This window comes from Stylophora pistillata, chromosome 2 (assembly GCF_964205215.1).
Source record: "Stylophora pistillata chromosome 2, jaStyPist1.2, whole genome shotgun sequence".
NCBI classification, from domain to species: domain Eukaryota; kingdom Metazoa; phylum Cnidaria; class Anthozoa; order Scleractinia; family Pocilloporidae; genus Stylophora; species Stylophora pistillata.
In genome coordinates, this window is record NC_142520.1 from 635,001 (window position 1) to 649,643 (window position 14,643).

Sequence of the window (14,643 nt, forward strand, 5' to 3'; positions counted from 1 at the left end):
AAAAATTCATAGAGATAAAAATCTAATCCTTCAAAAACGAGCCCTTCGCTTAATGTATTTTGGTGACTACAGATCTCATGCAATCCCGTTTTTTGTTCCTTCTCGTTTTCTTCCTTTTGATATGCTTTACTTTAAATCAGTTGTCATCATAATGCATGACATCCAATAATTTGTCACCTTCTAACATATCTAACTTATTCACTTATCAAGCTAATATTCATCCCCATAAGACAAGATCATCTTCAAGAGGCCACTATTTTTTTGAAAGTTCAAGATTAGATATACAAACAGTTTCCATGAAAAGGCTACAAGTGTTCTCAGTTAGATCAGAATTGAACATCGCTCTCTTTAAACAGATTCCTCCAACACGCATAACTTTGCGGCAGGTCGCATCAGGGTTCCGTTAGGAGTTTTCACTTCTTCCATACGAACTTTACCATCCTTCCCAGGAAATGTCTTTAGAATTCGTCCGAGGGGCCAATGTGACCGAGGCGCATCATCATCCTTCATTAGAATAAGATCTCCTTCCTTCAAGTTCCTTCGCTCTTTATTCCATTTTGGGCGCATTGTCAAGGTAGGTAAGCATTCTTTACGCCACCTCCGCCATATCATGTCAGCTAGTGCTTGGACCATTCTCCATCTCTTGCGGCTATTAATTTCTCGCTCCTCAAATCGGCCAGGTGGACTGTTTGGCGAGGCTCGTCCAATGAGAAAATGGTTTGGCGTCAACGCTTCGAAATCGTTGGCGTCATCACTGACGGGAGTGAAGGGGTCGACGATTAACAATAGCCTCTGTATCGACAAGGACTGTATGGAGTGTTTCCTCTGGTAATACCTGGTCATTTATGACAGTCTTCATAGCTCTTTTGACCTGCTCGACCATTGACTCGAATATTCCTCCCATGTGTGGGGACGACGGCGGGTTGAAGTACCAAGTGATCCCTTCCCGGGCCAGCTCGCCGGTGATTCGCCTCTGACTCAACCACTTCAAAGCCTCACCTAACTCTCTGTTCGCTCCCACGAAATTAGTTCCGTTGTCTGAACGGATTGTCTCAGGGTTGCCTCTTCTCCCACGAAACCTTCTCAACGTCATGATGAGCGAATCAGTACTCAGATCACCTGCCACCTCCAGGTAGACCGCATGGGTAGTAAGGCATGTGAAGATACATCCCCACCTCTTCTCAGTAACTCTTCCCCTCTTGACACTAATTGGACCAAAATAATCTACACCCGTGTTGATAAATGGAGGCTCGCAAAGGGCGAGTCGTTCTCTGGGTAAAGAGGCAATCACAGGAATGATTGGCTTAGCTCTCCTTCTCTTGCAAAGAAGACATTCATTGATGATTCTTCTAATAAATGACCTTCCTCGGAGGATCCAGAACTGTTAGCGCACGAGAGCCAGTGTGTGCTCCATTCCTACGTGGAAGTGTCTTTCGTAGTTGTTTTGAACCAACAATCTAAACAGAACACTCTAAACACTTGACTCTGATGATGACTTCCGCACAGGTTGTCGAAACGTCAGTCACTGCCACCGACAACAGTCCTTCTCAGGACTACACTCACCCGGACGATCAGACTACACCTTCACATGTTACCCCCGGGTTCAAACCATTTACTGAATCTAAACAGAAGATGTACCGGGGAAAGTAATGCTTGATGTTTTGCTTCAAATGGTATCGGAGCTTTAGTCAGCCGACCTCCAACTCTGATAATTCCCATCAACGAGGACTGGTTGCAGTGGAAGTAGTGGACTGTTAGACGAGAGAGCTCGGTTCGCTTGCAGGTCCTTGTAGTCGTCCTTAAACGATTCAATTTGAGTTTGTTTACACAAGGCTAGCGAGGCTTGTTCGAGATCGGCGGCGCTCAAACACATGGTTTCACGTTCTGGAGGTAGATTCATCTTCTTCATTTTACACCCCAGAATGAATTTGTATCTCATCCAACAAGCGTACTGCCGACTTAGCTTTCTCCAAGAGGAGTACTTCTTCCATTGCACCATGTTTATAGATGAAGTAGTGGACACCGCAAGGACTGAGCCCGTAAATTCTAGCTCAGTTTCATCCACAATTGGCACTTCCTTAGTACTCGGCCACTCTGCTTCAGGCAACATTAGAAATTCTGGACCACTGATCCATCGACATTTCGGGGTCAACTCCTGAATATCCTTCTCTCTCGTGCAGTCATCGGCCACATTCATTTTGCCAGGAAGGTGATGCCACTCCTTAACGTTCGATTTCGAGACGATTTCAGCGACTCTGTGAGACGCGCACGTGCTAAATCTCCGCTGGGTGTTGCTAAGGTAGTGAAGCAGTATCCTGGAGTCACTCCAGAAATGCGTTTCATCGATTTCAATGTCGATTTCTTCCACTATCTTAGACCTCAGCCTAGTGCCTACAACGGCAGCCTGTAACTCCAGACGCGGAATGGTCAATGCTTTGATTGACGCAAGTCTAGATTTACTTAAAACAAAGCTCACATAGACATCTCCACGAGCCACCGCACGGAAATACGCAACTGCTCCGTAAGCGATTTCTGACGCGTCGCAGAATACGTGTAGTTGTACATTTAGGCATCGGTCGCGGTGCAAGCCATACCACCGGGGAATCATGATCGTTTGAGAGGATTTGAAACCTTCTTTCCAACGTTGCCACTTCTGGAGGATATCATTGGGCAGCTCGCTATCCCACTCAATCTGGCGTCTCCACAACTCTTGGATGATCAGTTTCGCCTTTAATACGTAGGGCGCGGCAAGGCCCAGAGGATCAAACACGCTGCTCGTGGCACTCAATATTCCTCGCTTAGTGTTTGGGAATTCTCTCTTCGCTTGTTCAAGACTCAGTAGATCTTGCTATGCACACCATTTGACACCTAAGGCTCTTTCCTGAGGCAATCCATTACGATCTAAGTTAATAATGTCGCACGCCACTTCGGACAAAGGGATTGCTGTGAGCCCTTCTCGGCTGTTTAACATCCACTTCGTTAGGCGAAACCCGCCAGTTGCTAGGATTCCTATCAAATCTTTAGCCAGACCTGTGGCTTCATCACAGTTTTGCTTCGATGCTAGGAGGTCATTCATATAGAAATTACGTCGAACAGCGTTGATGGCATCCTCGGTGGATTTCCCTTGCTGATCACGAGCAGTTCCCTGCAACGCATAGTTTGCGCAACACGGTGAATCCACAGCGCCAAACACGTGAACAGTCATCTTATAATCACTTGGTCTCTTCGTTTCATCTAAGTCTCTCCACAAGAAGCGCAAAGAGTCTCTATCTTCTTCACAAACTTTCACTTGATGAAACATTTGTTCCATGTCCGCCATTACGCCGATCCTTCCAGTTCGAAATCTCATAAGGACCCCTACCAAACTGTTCAACAGGTCGGGACCAATCAGAAGCTTGTTATTCAAGGAAACACCATCAAATTTTGATGCGGCGTCAAAGAACACACGGACCTTTCTAGGCTTGTTTTGATTAACAACTACATGATGTGGTAAGTACCATGTTTTTGGGGTTATCACTTTGGCCTCTTCTTGTGTCATCCTTTGGGCGTGTCCTATAGTGACATAATCGTTTATGACATTCTGATATTTCTCTGCTACCTCTGCATGGGTTTTTTTTTAGTTTCTTCTCAGTGGAATGAGGTCTTGAAACTGCCATAGCATAATTTTTAAGCAAGACTAGTTCACATTTCCATAACAGTGCTGTTTTGTAGTGGCCCTCCTCCTTGACTGTGTTGCTTTCAAGGATGGCCAGCGCTTGTTTGTCTTCAACTGACAAGGTGGACTCAGAGAGAACTCGCTTGGTTGCGTAAGAGTCGATCTCCCAAAATCGTTCGATTTGATGCTGCAACATAGTCTCTCTATCTGATGCGAGAAAGTTTGCACTAATCGTTTCACAGTGTCCTTGATTCACATTTCCAAACAGCGCCCATCCAAGAGGGGTCTTTACTGCGATGGGCTCATCCCGTCGCCCCTGGCGGACCTCAAGGTGAATCAGTAAGTGAGCCATGTCAGCTCCAATGAGAATCATCACGTCACCACCTTGGAGTTCAGGAAGATCTACGTCAGATAAGTGATTCCACTGCTCGACGGTCCTTTTCTTCGACAACTTAAAAGATGGAATGTTGAGTTTGTTGATGACCCAAGCTCCATGCACCATAGCCGGGTCTCGCTGTTCTTTAGAGGAAAGACTAAAGCTTACCCTGTCTAAGTTCTGAGTAGTAGCTTCATTGCCAACTGTATTATTATTAAGGCAATATATCTCGCCAACAAGTTGTAAGCGTTCAGCTAAGTGTTTCCTAATCAGGGTTGAGTCACTTCCAGGATCAAGGACAGCATATGTGTCAACCATTTTCCCTTGACTATGAATTCGAACTGGGAGCACTTGAAAGAGGACCCTCCGCTGGGGTTGAAAACAGACTTGGTCGATGTTGGTCTGGACGATGGACAACGAATTTGACACCGGTTGTGGGTGACGAGCATTTTCCTTTGGAGAAGCCGATGGTTGGATAAAGCTACTTTCGTTGCTGGTGAGGCTAGGACGCGACTCTACTCGAAGATCCTCATGTAAAAGGGTGTGGTGGGGACGCCCGCACCGTTCTTTAAGACAACGCTTTGTACTCGGACAATTCTTGACCTGGTGGTTCGTTTTCAAACAATTGAAACAAAGTTCATGTTCCCTTGCAATTTTTTGCCTTTCTTGCAGGTACTTAGACTTAAAGACAGGACAAAAGGCAACAGGGTGTTTGTACTTGCAGATGAAACACCCCTTTCCATTGGATGGGGCTTTGTCCTGCTCTTTGTTCAATGATATGATTGGGTTTGGACTAGTTTAGAACCTGACAAGTCGCTGTTGTTGCTTGGGGCGTCAGGAGACCTTCCTGTTGTCGTGGTGAGGGAATTTAACTTAAGATTTGGCTTTTCTTTGGGTTACCTTTGTTTCTTGTTCAATTCTCCGCATATGAAATCTTCAAGGGGGTTAAACAGTGTTTCTGCTCGCTTGCGTAACCACTTCTCAAATTCTACCAGGGTGGATCTATCACTGCGTCCATCTATGTATTCATACCATACATACATCCATAAACTTTATTTCCATTCGGATTTGTGAGTAGCACTAGATGCGCTAGTATCTCCGAACATATAACTACCACCAAATGACAATAGGTTTAAAATCCAAAGACTCATATAAAACCTCATATAAAAATGCTAATAATTACATACTAATCCCCACTAGATATATAACTCCTAAAGGCACGTTTAAAAGCTGCTAGAGTGTCTGACATTCTTAATCATCTGATAAGCTACTCCATGCAGAGGCAGCAAGATACCTGAAAGAGTAAAGTCCAAAAGTGGTGGTCTTCATCGCAGGTATCTGTAATTTCCTCTTGCCCCTTAAATCATATGCACTTTGACTGCGCTATTTGAGAAGTGATGTGATATACCAAGGAGCCATGTTGTAAAGGCCTTTGTAAACCATAGTTAATATGTCCTGGACTCTTTTATCTTTTAGTGATACCATATCAAGCCTGTTCAGTAAAGCTGAATACGAACTTCATCTGTCTCCGAGGACTAGGCGAAGCACTCGCTTATTTACTATCTCTAGCTTATTAGAATTCTGTGCTCCACAATAATGCCATACAGCACTACGGTACTGAAAGATAGACTGTATAAATGCCTTGTATTATAAATGCCTCACATTAAGAATTCCATTTCTTTTTCTTAGTCTCTAAGACTTCGCCGTTTATGTAGTGATGACTCTGATTTCCACCACAAATCAGAGTCAATGTGCCAGTTTTTCGATAAAGGTGGTTACCCTGTATCTGTCGTTCAAGCGGGTTACCACCGCGCCCAACTTATTCATCGACATTCAGCACTACAAACGTCACAAAAGGAAGATTTCTACCGCATTTCATTCACTCTCACGTTTCACACTCACAACCACTAAGTCAAATCCATCATTCTTAAAAACTTTAAATTACTTAAAAACGATCCAGAGACGAGCACTATCTTTTCGCTGCCTCCGCTCATTTCATTCAAACGCGACAAAAACATAGGCAATGTTCTGGTCAGAAGTTCTTTTAAGACTAATGACCAACCAGGCACTTTTAAATGCACTCATGGACGATGCAAAACGTGTCCTTTCAACCGCAACACTGATAAAATGTCGGGACCCAAACGGTCCATTAAGATCACCGATCACTTCACGTGCACCTCCGCCAATGTAATCTATTGCATAACTTGCACTTATTGCAAAAAGATATACATCGGCGAAACAAGCAGAAGACTAGGTGACCGATTCCGAGAACACCTTCGTGACGTGGAAAAGAATGACAAGGACACATCGAAACCAGTCGCTAGACACTTTAATTTACCTAATGATTCTAAGCAACATATGGCAATCTGCGGTCTTTCCTTACACTTAGTAGCACGGAAAGCCGTAAAACTCTTGAACAAAAGCTCATCTTTCAAACCGGCAGTCTAAATCCCACAGGGATCAACGAACGCTTTTCATTCTACTAATTTATTCGTGTTTTCTCGTTGCCATATTCCCACCAATAACGTAGCTCCATTTTCTGCCTTTAAAAGCGCACACAACCCACAATTCCTCTATTCGCTCCGACGAAGGGCTAACGCTCGAAACGTCAGCTTTTGTAATCGTTACGGTGGCCAATTTACCATTTCAACCATGTTGTAAAATGACCGGGGGAATTGATTGCAGTAACATAGTGGTTAATTACTGGATATAAGTTAGGGCTAATATACAGAGGCCCAATCTTGATGAGTAGTAACAACGTGATCTTATGGCAGGGCTTTCACGGTGGCCAACAGAATGGCCAATCTCCCCAGGGTGTTAACAACAATTGATAAATGCTAGGGATAAATGATCAGTGCTAGAGACAAATGATCAGTGTTAGGGACAGTTGATAAGTGCGGTGGCCAACAGAGTGGCCAATCTCCCCAACGTGTTAGCAATAATTGATAAATGCTAGGGGCAGATGATCAGTGCTAGGGACAAATGATCAGTGTTAGGGACAGTTGATAAGTGCTAGGGACAGATGATCAATGCTAGGGACAGTCAATCAGTACTAGGGACAGATGATCAGTACTAGTGACAGATTATCAATGTTAGGGAGAGATGGATGGATGGATGGATGGATGGATGGATGGATGGATGGATGGAACCCTTTATACGGCATTTTATCAAATTAAAATATACAGCGATATTAAAATTTGGTTTACATAAAATCCGTACGCAATACAAGTTATATATTTACTATTAGAAAGCTTAATGTTTTAGAACTAGTTTCGCTGGTGCTGATAGTAATCAGTCCAGCTTACCCATAAACTTTTTTAGCGAAGTTTCTTCCTTTAAACTGTTTGGCAAATCATTCCAGATATTTGCTCCGGTAAATGCAAAACTGTTTCGGTAAAAATCTGAGCGACTTTTAGGGAGCGCAAGATTCATTCTGGAAGATCGCAGTCCATAATCATGAAAAGAGGCGCTATGGGTAAACATTTCAGACAGGTACGGGAGAGTGAGACCATTCAGTATTTTAAACATCAAAATGGCTTTTTCACGTTTTCTCGTTGTTTCCAATGTCATCCAACCTAATTTACAGAGAACATCACTAGATCTCTGCAAATAGGAGGCACCAGTTATTATTCGCGCTGCACGGTTTTGGAGCTTTTGCAAATTAACAATCTGTGTTTCACTTATACTATCCCAAACATTACAACAATATGTAAAGTAAGGCTCAATTATTGACTTGTAAATGTCAATTAGGTTTTCTGTTTTTAGAAAAGGCTTAACCCTTCTTAGAACACTCAAACTACGGGTAACCTTCTGTCTTATACTTAGCATTTGGCTATCCCAAGTTAAATATTCATCGATGTCTACACCAAGACATTTAACGGATTTGACTTTATCCAATTCGATGTCTAACAAACAAAGACCAATATCCTCTTCCAGGCTCGCCACTCTTTGTCTTGATCCTACAACCATAAAATCAGTTTTTAAAACGTTTAGGGTAAGCCTGTTGGCTGAAAGCCAAGAGTCTATACCCCTGAGATCCTTTGACATTTTATTCTGCAGGACAGGGAAACTGCAGCCTGAGAATGTCAAGTTCATATCTTCAGCCTTGGGGTAGTAAGATTATTTGCTGACGATACGAACGCTAGGGACATATGATCAGTACTAGGGACAGATGATAAGTGCTAGAGACAGATGATCAATGCTAGGGTCAGTCAATCAATACTAGGGACAGATGATCAATGCTAGGGACAGATGATCAGTAATAAGAACAGATAATCAGTGCTAGGGACAAATGATCAGTGTTAGAGACAGATGATCAATGCTAGCGAAAGTCAATCAGTACTAGGGACAGATGATAAATGTTAGGTACACACGATCAATGTTAGGGACAGATGATCAATGCTAGGGACAGTCAATTAGTACTAGGGACAGATGATGAATGCTAGGGACATATGATCAGTGTTAGGGACAGTTGATCAGTGCTAGGGAAAGATGATCAATGCTAGGGACAGATGATCAATGCTAAGGACAGATGATCAACGCTAGGGACAGATGACCAGTGCTAGGGACATATGATCAGTGCTAGGGACAGTCAATCAGTACTAGGGACAGTTGATCAGTGCTAGGGACAGATGATCAATGCTAGGGACAGATGATCAATGCTAGGTACAGATGATCAACGCTAGGGACAGTTGATCAGTGCTGGGGACAGATGATCAATGCTAGGTACAGATGATCAACGCTAGGTACAGATGATCAACGCTAGGGACAGTTGATCAGTGCTAGGGACAGATGATCAGTGCTAGGTACAGATGATCAACGCTAGGGACAGATGATCAGTGCTAGGTACAGATGATCAACGCTAGGGACAGTTGATCAGTGCTAGGGACAGATGATCAATGCTAGGTACAGATGATCAACGCTAGGGACAGATGATCAGTGCTAGGTACAGATGATCAGTGCTAGGGACCGATGATCAGTGGTAGGGACAGATGATCAGCGCTCGGTACAGATGATCAACGCTAGGGACAGATGATCAGTGCTAGGGACCGATGATCAGTGCTCGGGAGGGTTGATAAGTGCTAGGGACAGATGATTAATGCTAGGGACAGATGATCAGTGTTAGGGACAGATGATCAGTAATAGTTAGATATCATAGTATTCGGTACATTGTATGTCCCCATACATGACGTTCCTACCTTGGCGCGATCAACGGCCGCTGATAGGGAAATGAGCCCGCGTTCCTACTTCTCGGATATATCCACGACTGACCTCGAGAAAAAGAGGGAAATCGAGCCTAAGATCAGCCACGCTTACGGCCAAATCATTGAGGTTGAGACCGAATTCAAGTACACATGACTCGTACTCAGTCGTCTCCAACGGTGCGCGGTACTGTGAGGGGGAAGACGACTGGGAACGAGTCAGCGAGCGAACCATTCTATTCTATGACAAACAATGAGGAGAATTACAACTGAGATGTTGGGAGTGAAAAGGGTCAAGAGGTATTTACAATCGTCTTCAGATATATAGAAACATCAAAAATATCAGAATAATATCAAAGTAATCCGTATACAATAAAAGTGAAGAGGAAAGGAGATGAGTGGAAAGCGGAGGAAATTTTCGACAAAGTTTCTCAAGGCTAAGCCCGACATTATTGAAGACGTGACCAGCCTGCAGTGCAGGCATCTTGGGGAACGGTCATTATTAATGTAGAGGGGTGGTGGGGTGGTGGTATTAATGTAGAGGGGTGGTGGGTAGGGAAAAATATGTTGGAAAGATCAAAATTTCTTTAAGCTCCCTCCTCCAGACCATGTAAATAGCAAGTGACTCCCCTTCTTTATTCAATATCTACGTGATGATCTCCCGTCACCGCATATCTCCCCTTATTTGCCTAGTAATTATTAAAATTCATGTCACATACAACCATAAGATGATTACTTTACGTAGCAACGGAACATACCAGTATTATTAACTAGGGAAAGTGATGCTTCTTTAAATATAGGAGAAAATTTCTTGACTTTGGAAAAGTGAAAGATTTTACAAAGTATGCCTTCATCAGTGAACACAAATATGATAACCATTTAAAAAAAATTATTTTCCGATGATTTTCCTACAGTTGTACAAGGACTATTTTCCCTTTGTTGTATCATTTTTAATTACCTATTTGGTTATTGAAGTGACAAGCATTTTGTCAAAAGAAAGCTCATTCAAACCAAATCTGTTAATAATATTTAAAAATCGAATGGGACTACAAGCAGTATTTCTGTGAAATAAAAATCACTAAGATTCTACTGAAAAAAGTGATGTTTCAACAAAAAAAAAAAATAGAATTAACACAAAATCTACAATTTAACATAACTGTTTCACATGTATTGTTTTGCACTTTTCTTTCTAACTGTTTTACCCACCTTCAGCAATGGAAGTGTACGTTCCAGTGCTGAACCCCCCTAAATTCCTTTTTGAAAAGTTTAGCCCCACCCCTCTCGCCACTCTGAAATAGCCTCGACCCCCCTTCCTTCTTTCCTCCCACTCCCCCTCTAAACAAATAAATGACCGGTCCCTTATTAGGGCGACTTTGTATCGTTACAAGCTCGCGATCATTTATTCGACAGTCACTCCTCCCCCTTGGTATAAATTTCTCCCTCTCCCCAGCCTTCCGCTTCTTCTAAATTCAAAAATGGCAGTTGTGTTTACTGTGTCTTTACTGAGTTCTCGGTGGCCAAACTTATAGTCAAACGTGACCATCGCACAACACTCAGGCGTTAAGATTTTTTTGTGCAAATTTACTCCTACATTAAAATAATTAGGAAATATTCTCTTTCTTAGTTCAAAATGGTAGTTCGCCCCCTTTCGTCTACCAAATTCTGGATGCCGGGACGCCCTCGTTTTCACAGCGCATTTCAGCTCGGTCATTGAATCCGTGGGCCGCTATTTCTAACAGAAACCGCACATGGGACGTAAACCGTGAGACCTTTTGTGGGTGAAGCGGTGCAATATTAAATATATTAACTACTGCGGAAGCTCGTTAACACCACAATAAAAACCGTGGGAGGTCGGTAATAGGGGTATAAGGAAATTTTGATTCAAGAATACGATCATACAAACAGCTGGAAATTACCAGAGCTACAAACAGATTAACTATAAAGAATTGCGATAAAATCGAAAAGTTTAAAAAATTTAAAAACCATCTTGGTTAAGAAAAATACGACGACGTTTCGACGTTCGCTTAACGTCATTATCAAGTCAATAACGAGTGAAATGAGAACGAATATAAATGTAAAAGAATTCCTCAGAGACACGGATGACAAAATTGAAAATATGTAAATAACAAAGAATTCACACGCAGAGTCACATATTCGCGCGCAGAGTCACGTAAAGAGGTTGGCGCGAATAGAGTCTTTCTGGGTATTAAACTCGGGGTTCAAAATTTTTTAAAATTACAAAATACTCAAATTTGACATAAGTTTGCTAAAGGTTTTTATTCTTAAATCTTAGATGTGTGCTTCTGTGAAATGTGACTAATGAAGCGGGGTCGCAAATTGAAAAGAATATATTATCTCGTGAGAATAATTGGATGTAAACGTTCCGTCATTTAGCTTCGACATGCGGGGAATAAATTTTTGAATGTAAATCTTACTTGTGATAGTCTGTTTATTTGAGAATCACGCCCTAACTACACTGGCCGGTGGGTATTTTCGTTGGAATTTCGACTCCATCCTCTCGTATCAGAGACAAACGACGTAAGATTCAGTAGCACTACTGTATTTAATTTAGACTCGATAAATAAACCCATCCAAGGATATGGAGAAATACTCAAATTCTTTAGAAGAATAGTATATTTCGAACAAGAAGATCGAAATAGATTCTGAAAATTAAGCCTTATCAGTGAAAAGCTTTTATTTTAAGCATTGATTGTCAAACAAGGCTGTTATCTATCGGAAAAGATTCACATTATCTGGAACAAATGCGATTTCACCACACGGCCGAACTTTTCTTTAATTTCATACGTAGCTTTATCGAACGACGACTTTTTCACATTCGCCTCCAGAGGCGAAGGACAAGGAAACTTTAATTGGCGACTACCTCACTCGTGACTTCGTGATCTGTTTACCTTTAGGGTTCGATGGGGGTTTGTGGTTTCGGCTAACGGATCTGGGATGGTTACACATATTGGCGAAGTGGCCTTGAGGCAAAAGGTCAAAGCCAATACACTCGAGATGCAAAAATCATTGTTTGAAAATCGGAGACCGACAAAATTTTAGCTCTAAAATTCCTTATCAATGTCTTCGTTTTAAAAAGGCATAATGCAAGTATCGCGTTAGACTTCGACCTCACTTTAGAATTATAACAGCTTCTGAATATCAATATTTTCAAACGACAGTGGTCACTATCTTCTGACCAATACTTTTGGCTGTAGGGACATAACCTAGATTTTGAGTTCTTGGAAACTGAAAAATGTGAGACCTCGAGAACGAAAAAAGAAATTCTACAAATGAAACCTTGTTACTTATCCCAAGGTTGACGAGATTTCTAGATAGGATGACTCATAGGTAGGCGTAAGCACATTTGAGAGGTGCACGAGGGAGGATGGCAGGAGACTGGGGCGACCTTTCCTGACGAATCACCTAAGTTTGGCTTGGCGACATTTGAACACAGTCTTGCGCAATAATCCTTCTGTAACAGATTGTTATTCGAAAGGCCTAGAGTCAGTTAGAAGTTTCAACGGTTCTTAGGACGTATAAGTGTAACAGAGAGTCAAAACGTTATCGGAGAGAGATAAGTTGAATTGAAACATCCAAAAACGTAATTTTGTACAAAGCGAAATGTGGTTGAGTAGATGATGGCCGAAAAAGGTAAAAAAAATTTTCCCATAGTCTCGCCAAAACTGCCTCTTAACTGAGTTTCAGTTAACGAGAATTCCCACGACGAAGGAGTAAGGCGGCCTAGAAGTTTCAATAGAAAGCGAAGGAAGAAAACTTGTCTACGGCGGTAGCTGGGCGGCCTAGAATTTTCGGGAAAAACCGAAGGGTGGGCCATTAGTAATTTAACAGGCGGTTGAAACGCACTAAATGGACTGTTTAGGGAGGAAATGGTATTCTAGCAAAATTGGAGTGCTGACGGCCATTGTTTTCTTCTGATGTCAAAGATCAAACAGTTTTTTCCGTCCTTTCCTTCACGTGAAAGCCTGAGGTGTTTCCAAAAGATCTGTTTGGCTTTAACTCCCCTCTTTTTTTGTTGCAGATCCGGTAGAGCTGACTTCTGTTTTCTTTACACATATTTAGGTTGGAGTGCTGACGGAAATTTGTCGACAAACTCCACCGTCAGCACTCTTGGCATTTCCTGTCTTGCTGACACCTCGTTCAAGCATGCGCAAATGCCACACAAGGGAGCAATTTAAAAAAAATCGCAACAATCACCGTTCAAAGTGGCTGCAGCTGTGCTCTCGATATAACTTTCTAACTTTCCAGTGGCGTTAAGACTGTACGAAAGGATATTTGGGCCTGTCGTGAACCGCTGTCGCAGGAACATTTGAAAATATAACAACAATATTTACCTCTGTCGCACATGTGCTAAAACCAGAAATAGTTGATTGAAACCCATGTCCCGTCACATGTCTCCGCTAAATTGTGCGGTATACACTATTTCAGTTTCTGTCTTTCCTTGTCCAGTAACATTTCTTTGAATAAAACCCGGACACAAGCGGATGTGATAAATACTTAACCATAACACTCTCTCTGTGATATCACTCACGAGTTGGATATGACGGATTGTACACGAGGAATGAAGACGGTTTCCTGTTTCGCTGAAAACAAGCTGTTAGTCACGTGAAATTTCGTGACAATCGGCAGGGAATAATCACAACTTTGACAATAAAGACTTTGGTAATTACTTTTTCAGTCCTCTAGATCAGTTCGTTAATCTGGTTTTGTTCTGAACAAGAAAGAGTCTGGTATAATTCTAAGTAGTAACGTATGACGGCTATTTTCCATTGATCGCGATGTTCGAGTTAGCATTTTAATCTGGTCTTGTCTTGTAGCTGTAATTAGCAATGGTTGTCATAGAAACAAGACAATAGAGTCACGAGTTGAAAACTTGTTAGATTTAATTTTACCTTCAAGAAATGAAAAAACACATGTATTTGCCACGTAACTTGCTCTTCAACAATGATTTCGACGGTATGCTTGTGTAAGTTATTTTTCTTCTTAATCGTTTTTTGCCAGAAAATTAACAAATTTCAGTTTTGCGTGAAATGAAGTGATTACTTTCGCAGTTTTTAAAGGTTTTTTTGTTTCTATACCAAAGCATATGAATAAAAGAAAAGTTATCGAAACCATGATCATGATTATTAAAACATTTTGACATGTCTCCTCACATCTTGGTGACGGATTAGGGCACATTATTCGTATTTCAAGTCTTGTGATCGTACTTCCGACCTAAAGTGAACTGTGAGTCAGCTTTGAAAGTTTCGTCATGCGAAATTTGTTCGTTTTTTGACTCACGCTCTGACCGTGTGACTCAAACACGTAAATATCGCTCACCATCAATAAGCTATTTTTGTCAGATTTGAAATGAGATTTTGAGCTACACAGAGATGCATTGTTCTGTCCTCTGG

The 14,643-nt window shown here is 41.9% G+C and overlaps 2 protein-coding genes and 1 long non-coding RNA gene across 3 annotated transcripts; all 3 read right to left on the bottom strand.

The window, feature by feature from the left end:
• Window positions 1-1,684: 1,684 nt before the first annotated feature.
• On the bottom strand, window positions 1,685-2,608 carry LOC111333649 (uncharacterized). The gene has a single exon (XM_022939273.2). The coding sequence runs from the start codon at window positions 2,606-2,608 to the stop codon at window positions 1,685-1,687; it is 924 nt and encodes a 307-aa protein (XP_022795008.2).
• A 240-nt stretch (window positions 2,609-2,848) lies between these two features.
• LOC148736578 (uncharacterized) lies at window positions 2,849-3,319 on the bottom strand. The gene has a single exon (XM_088749151.1). It carries the CDS (start codon window positions 3,317-3,319, stop codon window positions 2,849-2,851), a length of 471 nt encoding a protein of 156 aa, XP_088605277.1.
• Window positions 3,320-5,069: 1,750 nt separating this feature from the next.
• On the bottom strand, window positions 5,070-9,389 carry LOC148736579 (uncharacterized). The gene is made up of 2 exons (XR_015996331.1): window positions 9,230-9,389; window positions 5,070-7,990 (listed from the first exon to the last, which is right to left on the bottom strand). It is a non-coding gene; the product is annotated as an uncharacterized LOC148736579 (long non-coding RNA).
• Between the last annotated feature and the right edge of the window lie 5,254 nt (window positions 9,390-14,643).

Bases quoted from the DNA above. Each gene is read 5' to 3' on its own strand.
- LOC111333649 (XM_022939273.2), bottom strand. From the start codon at position 2,608: ATGATTCCCCGGTGGTATGGCTTGCACCGCGACCGATGCCTAAATGTA.
- LOC148736578 (XM_088749151.1), bottom strand. From the start codon at position 3,319: ATGGCGGACATGGAACAAATGTTTCATCAAGTGAAAGTTTGTGAAGAA.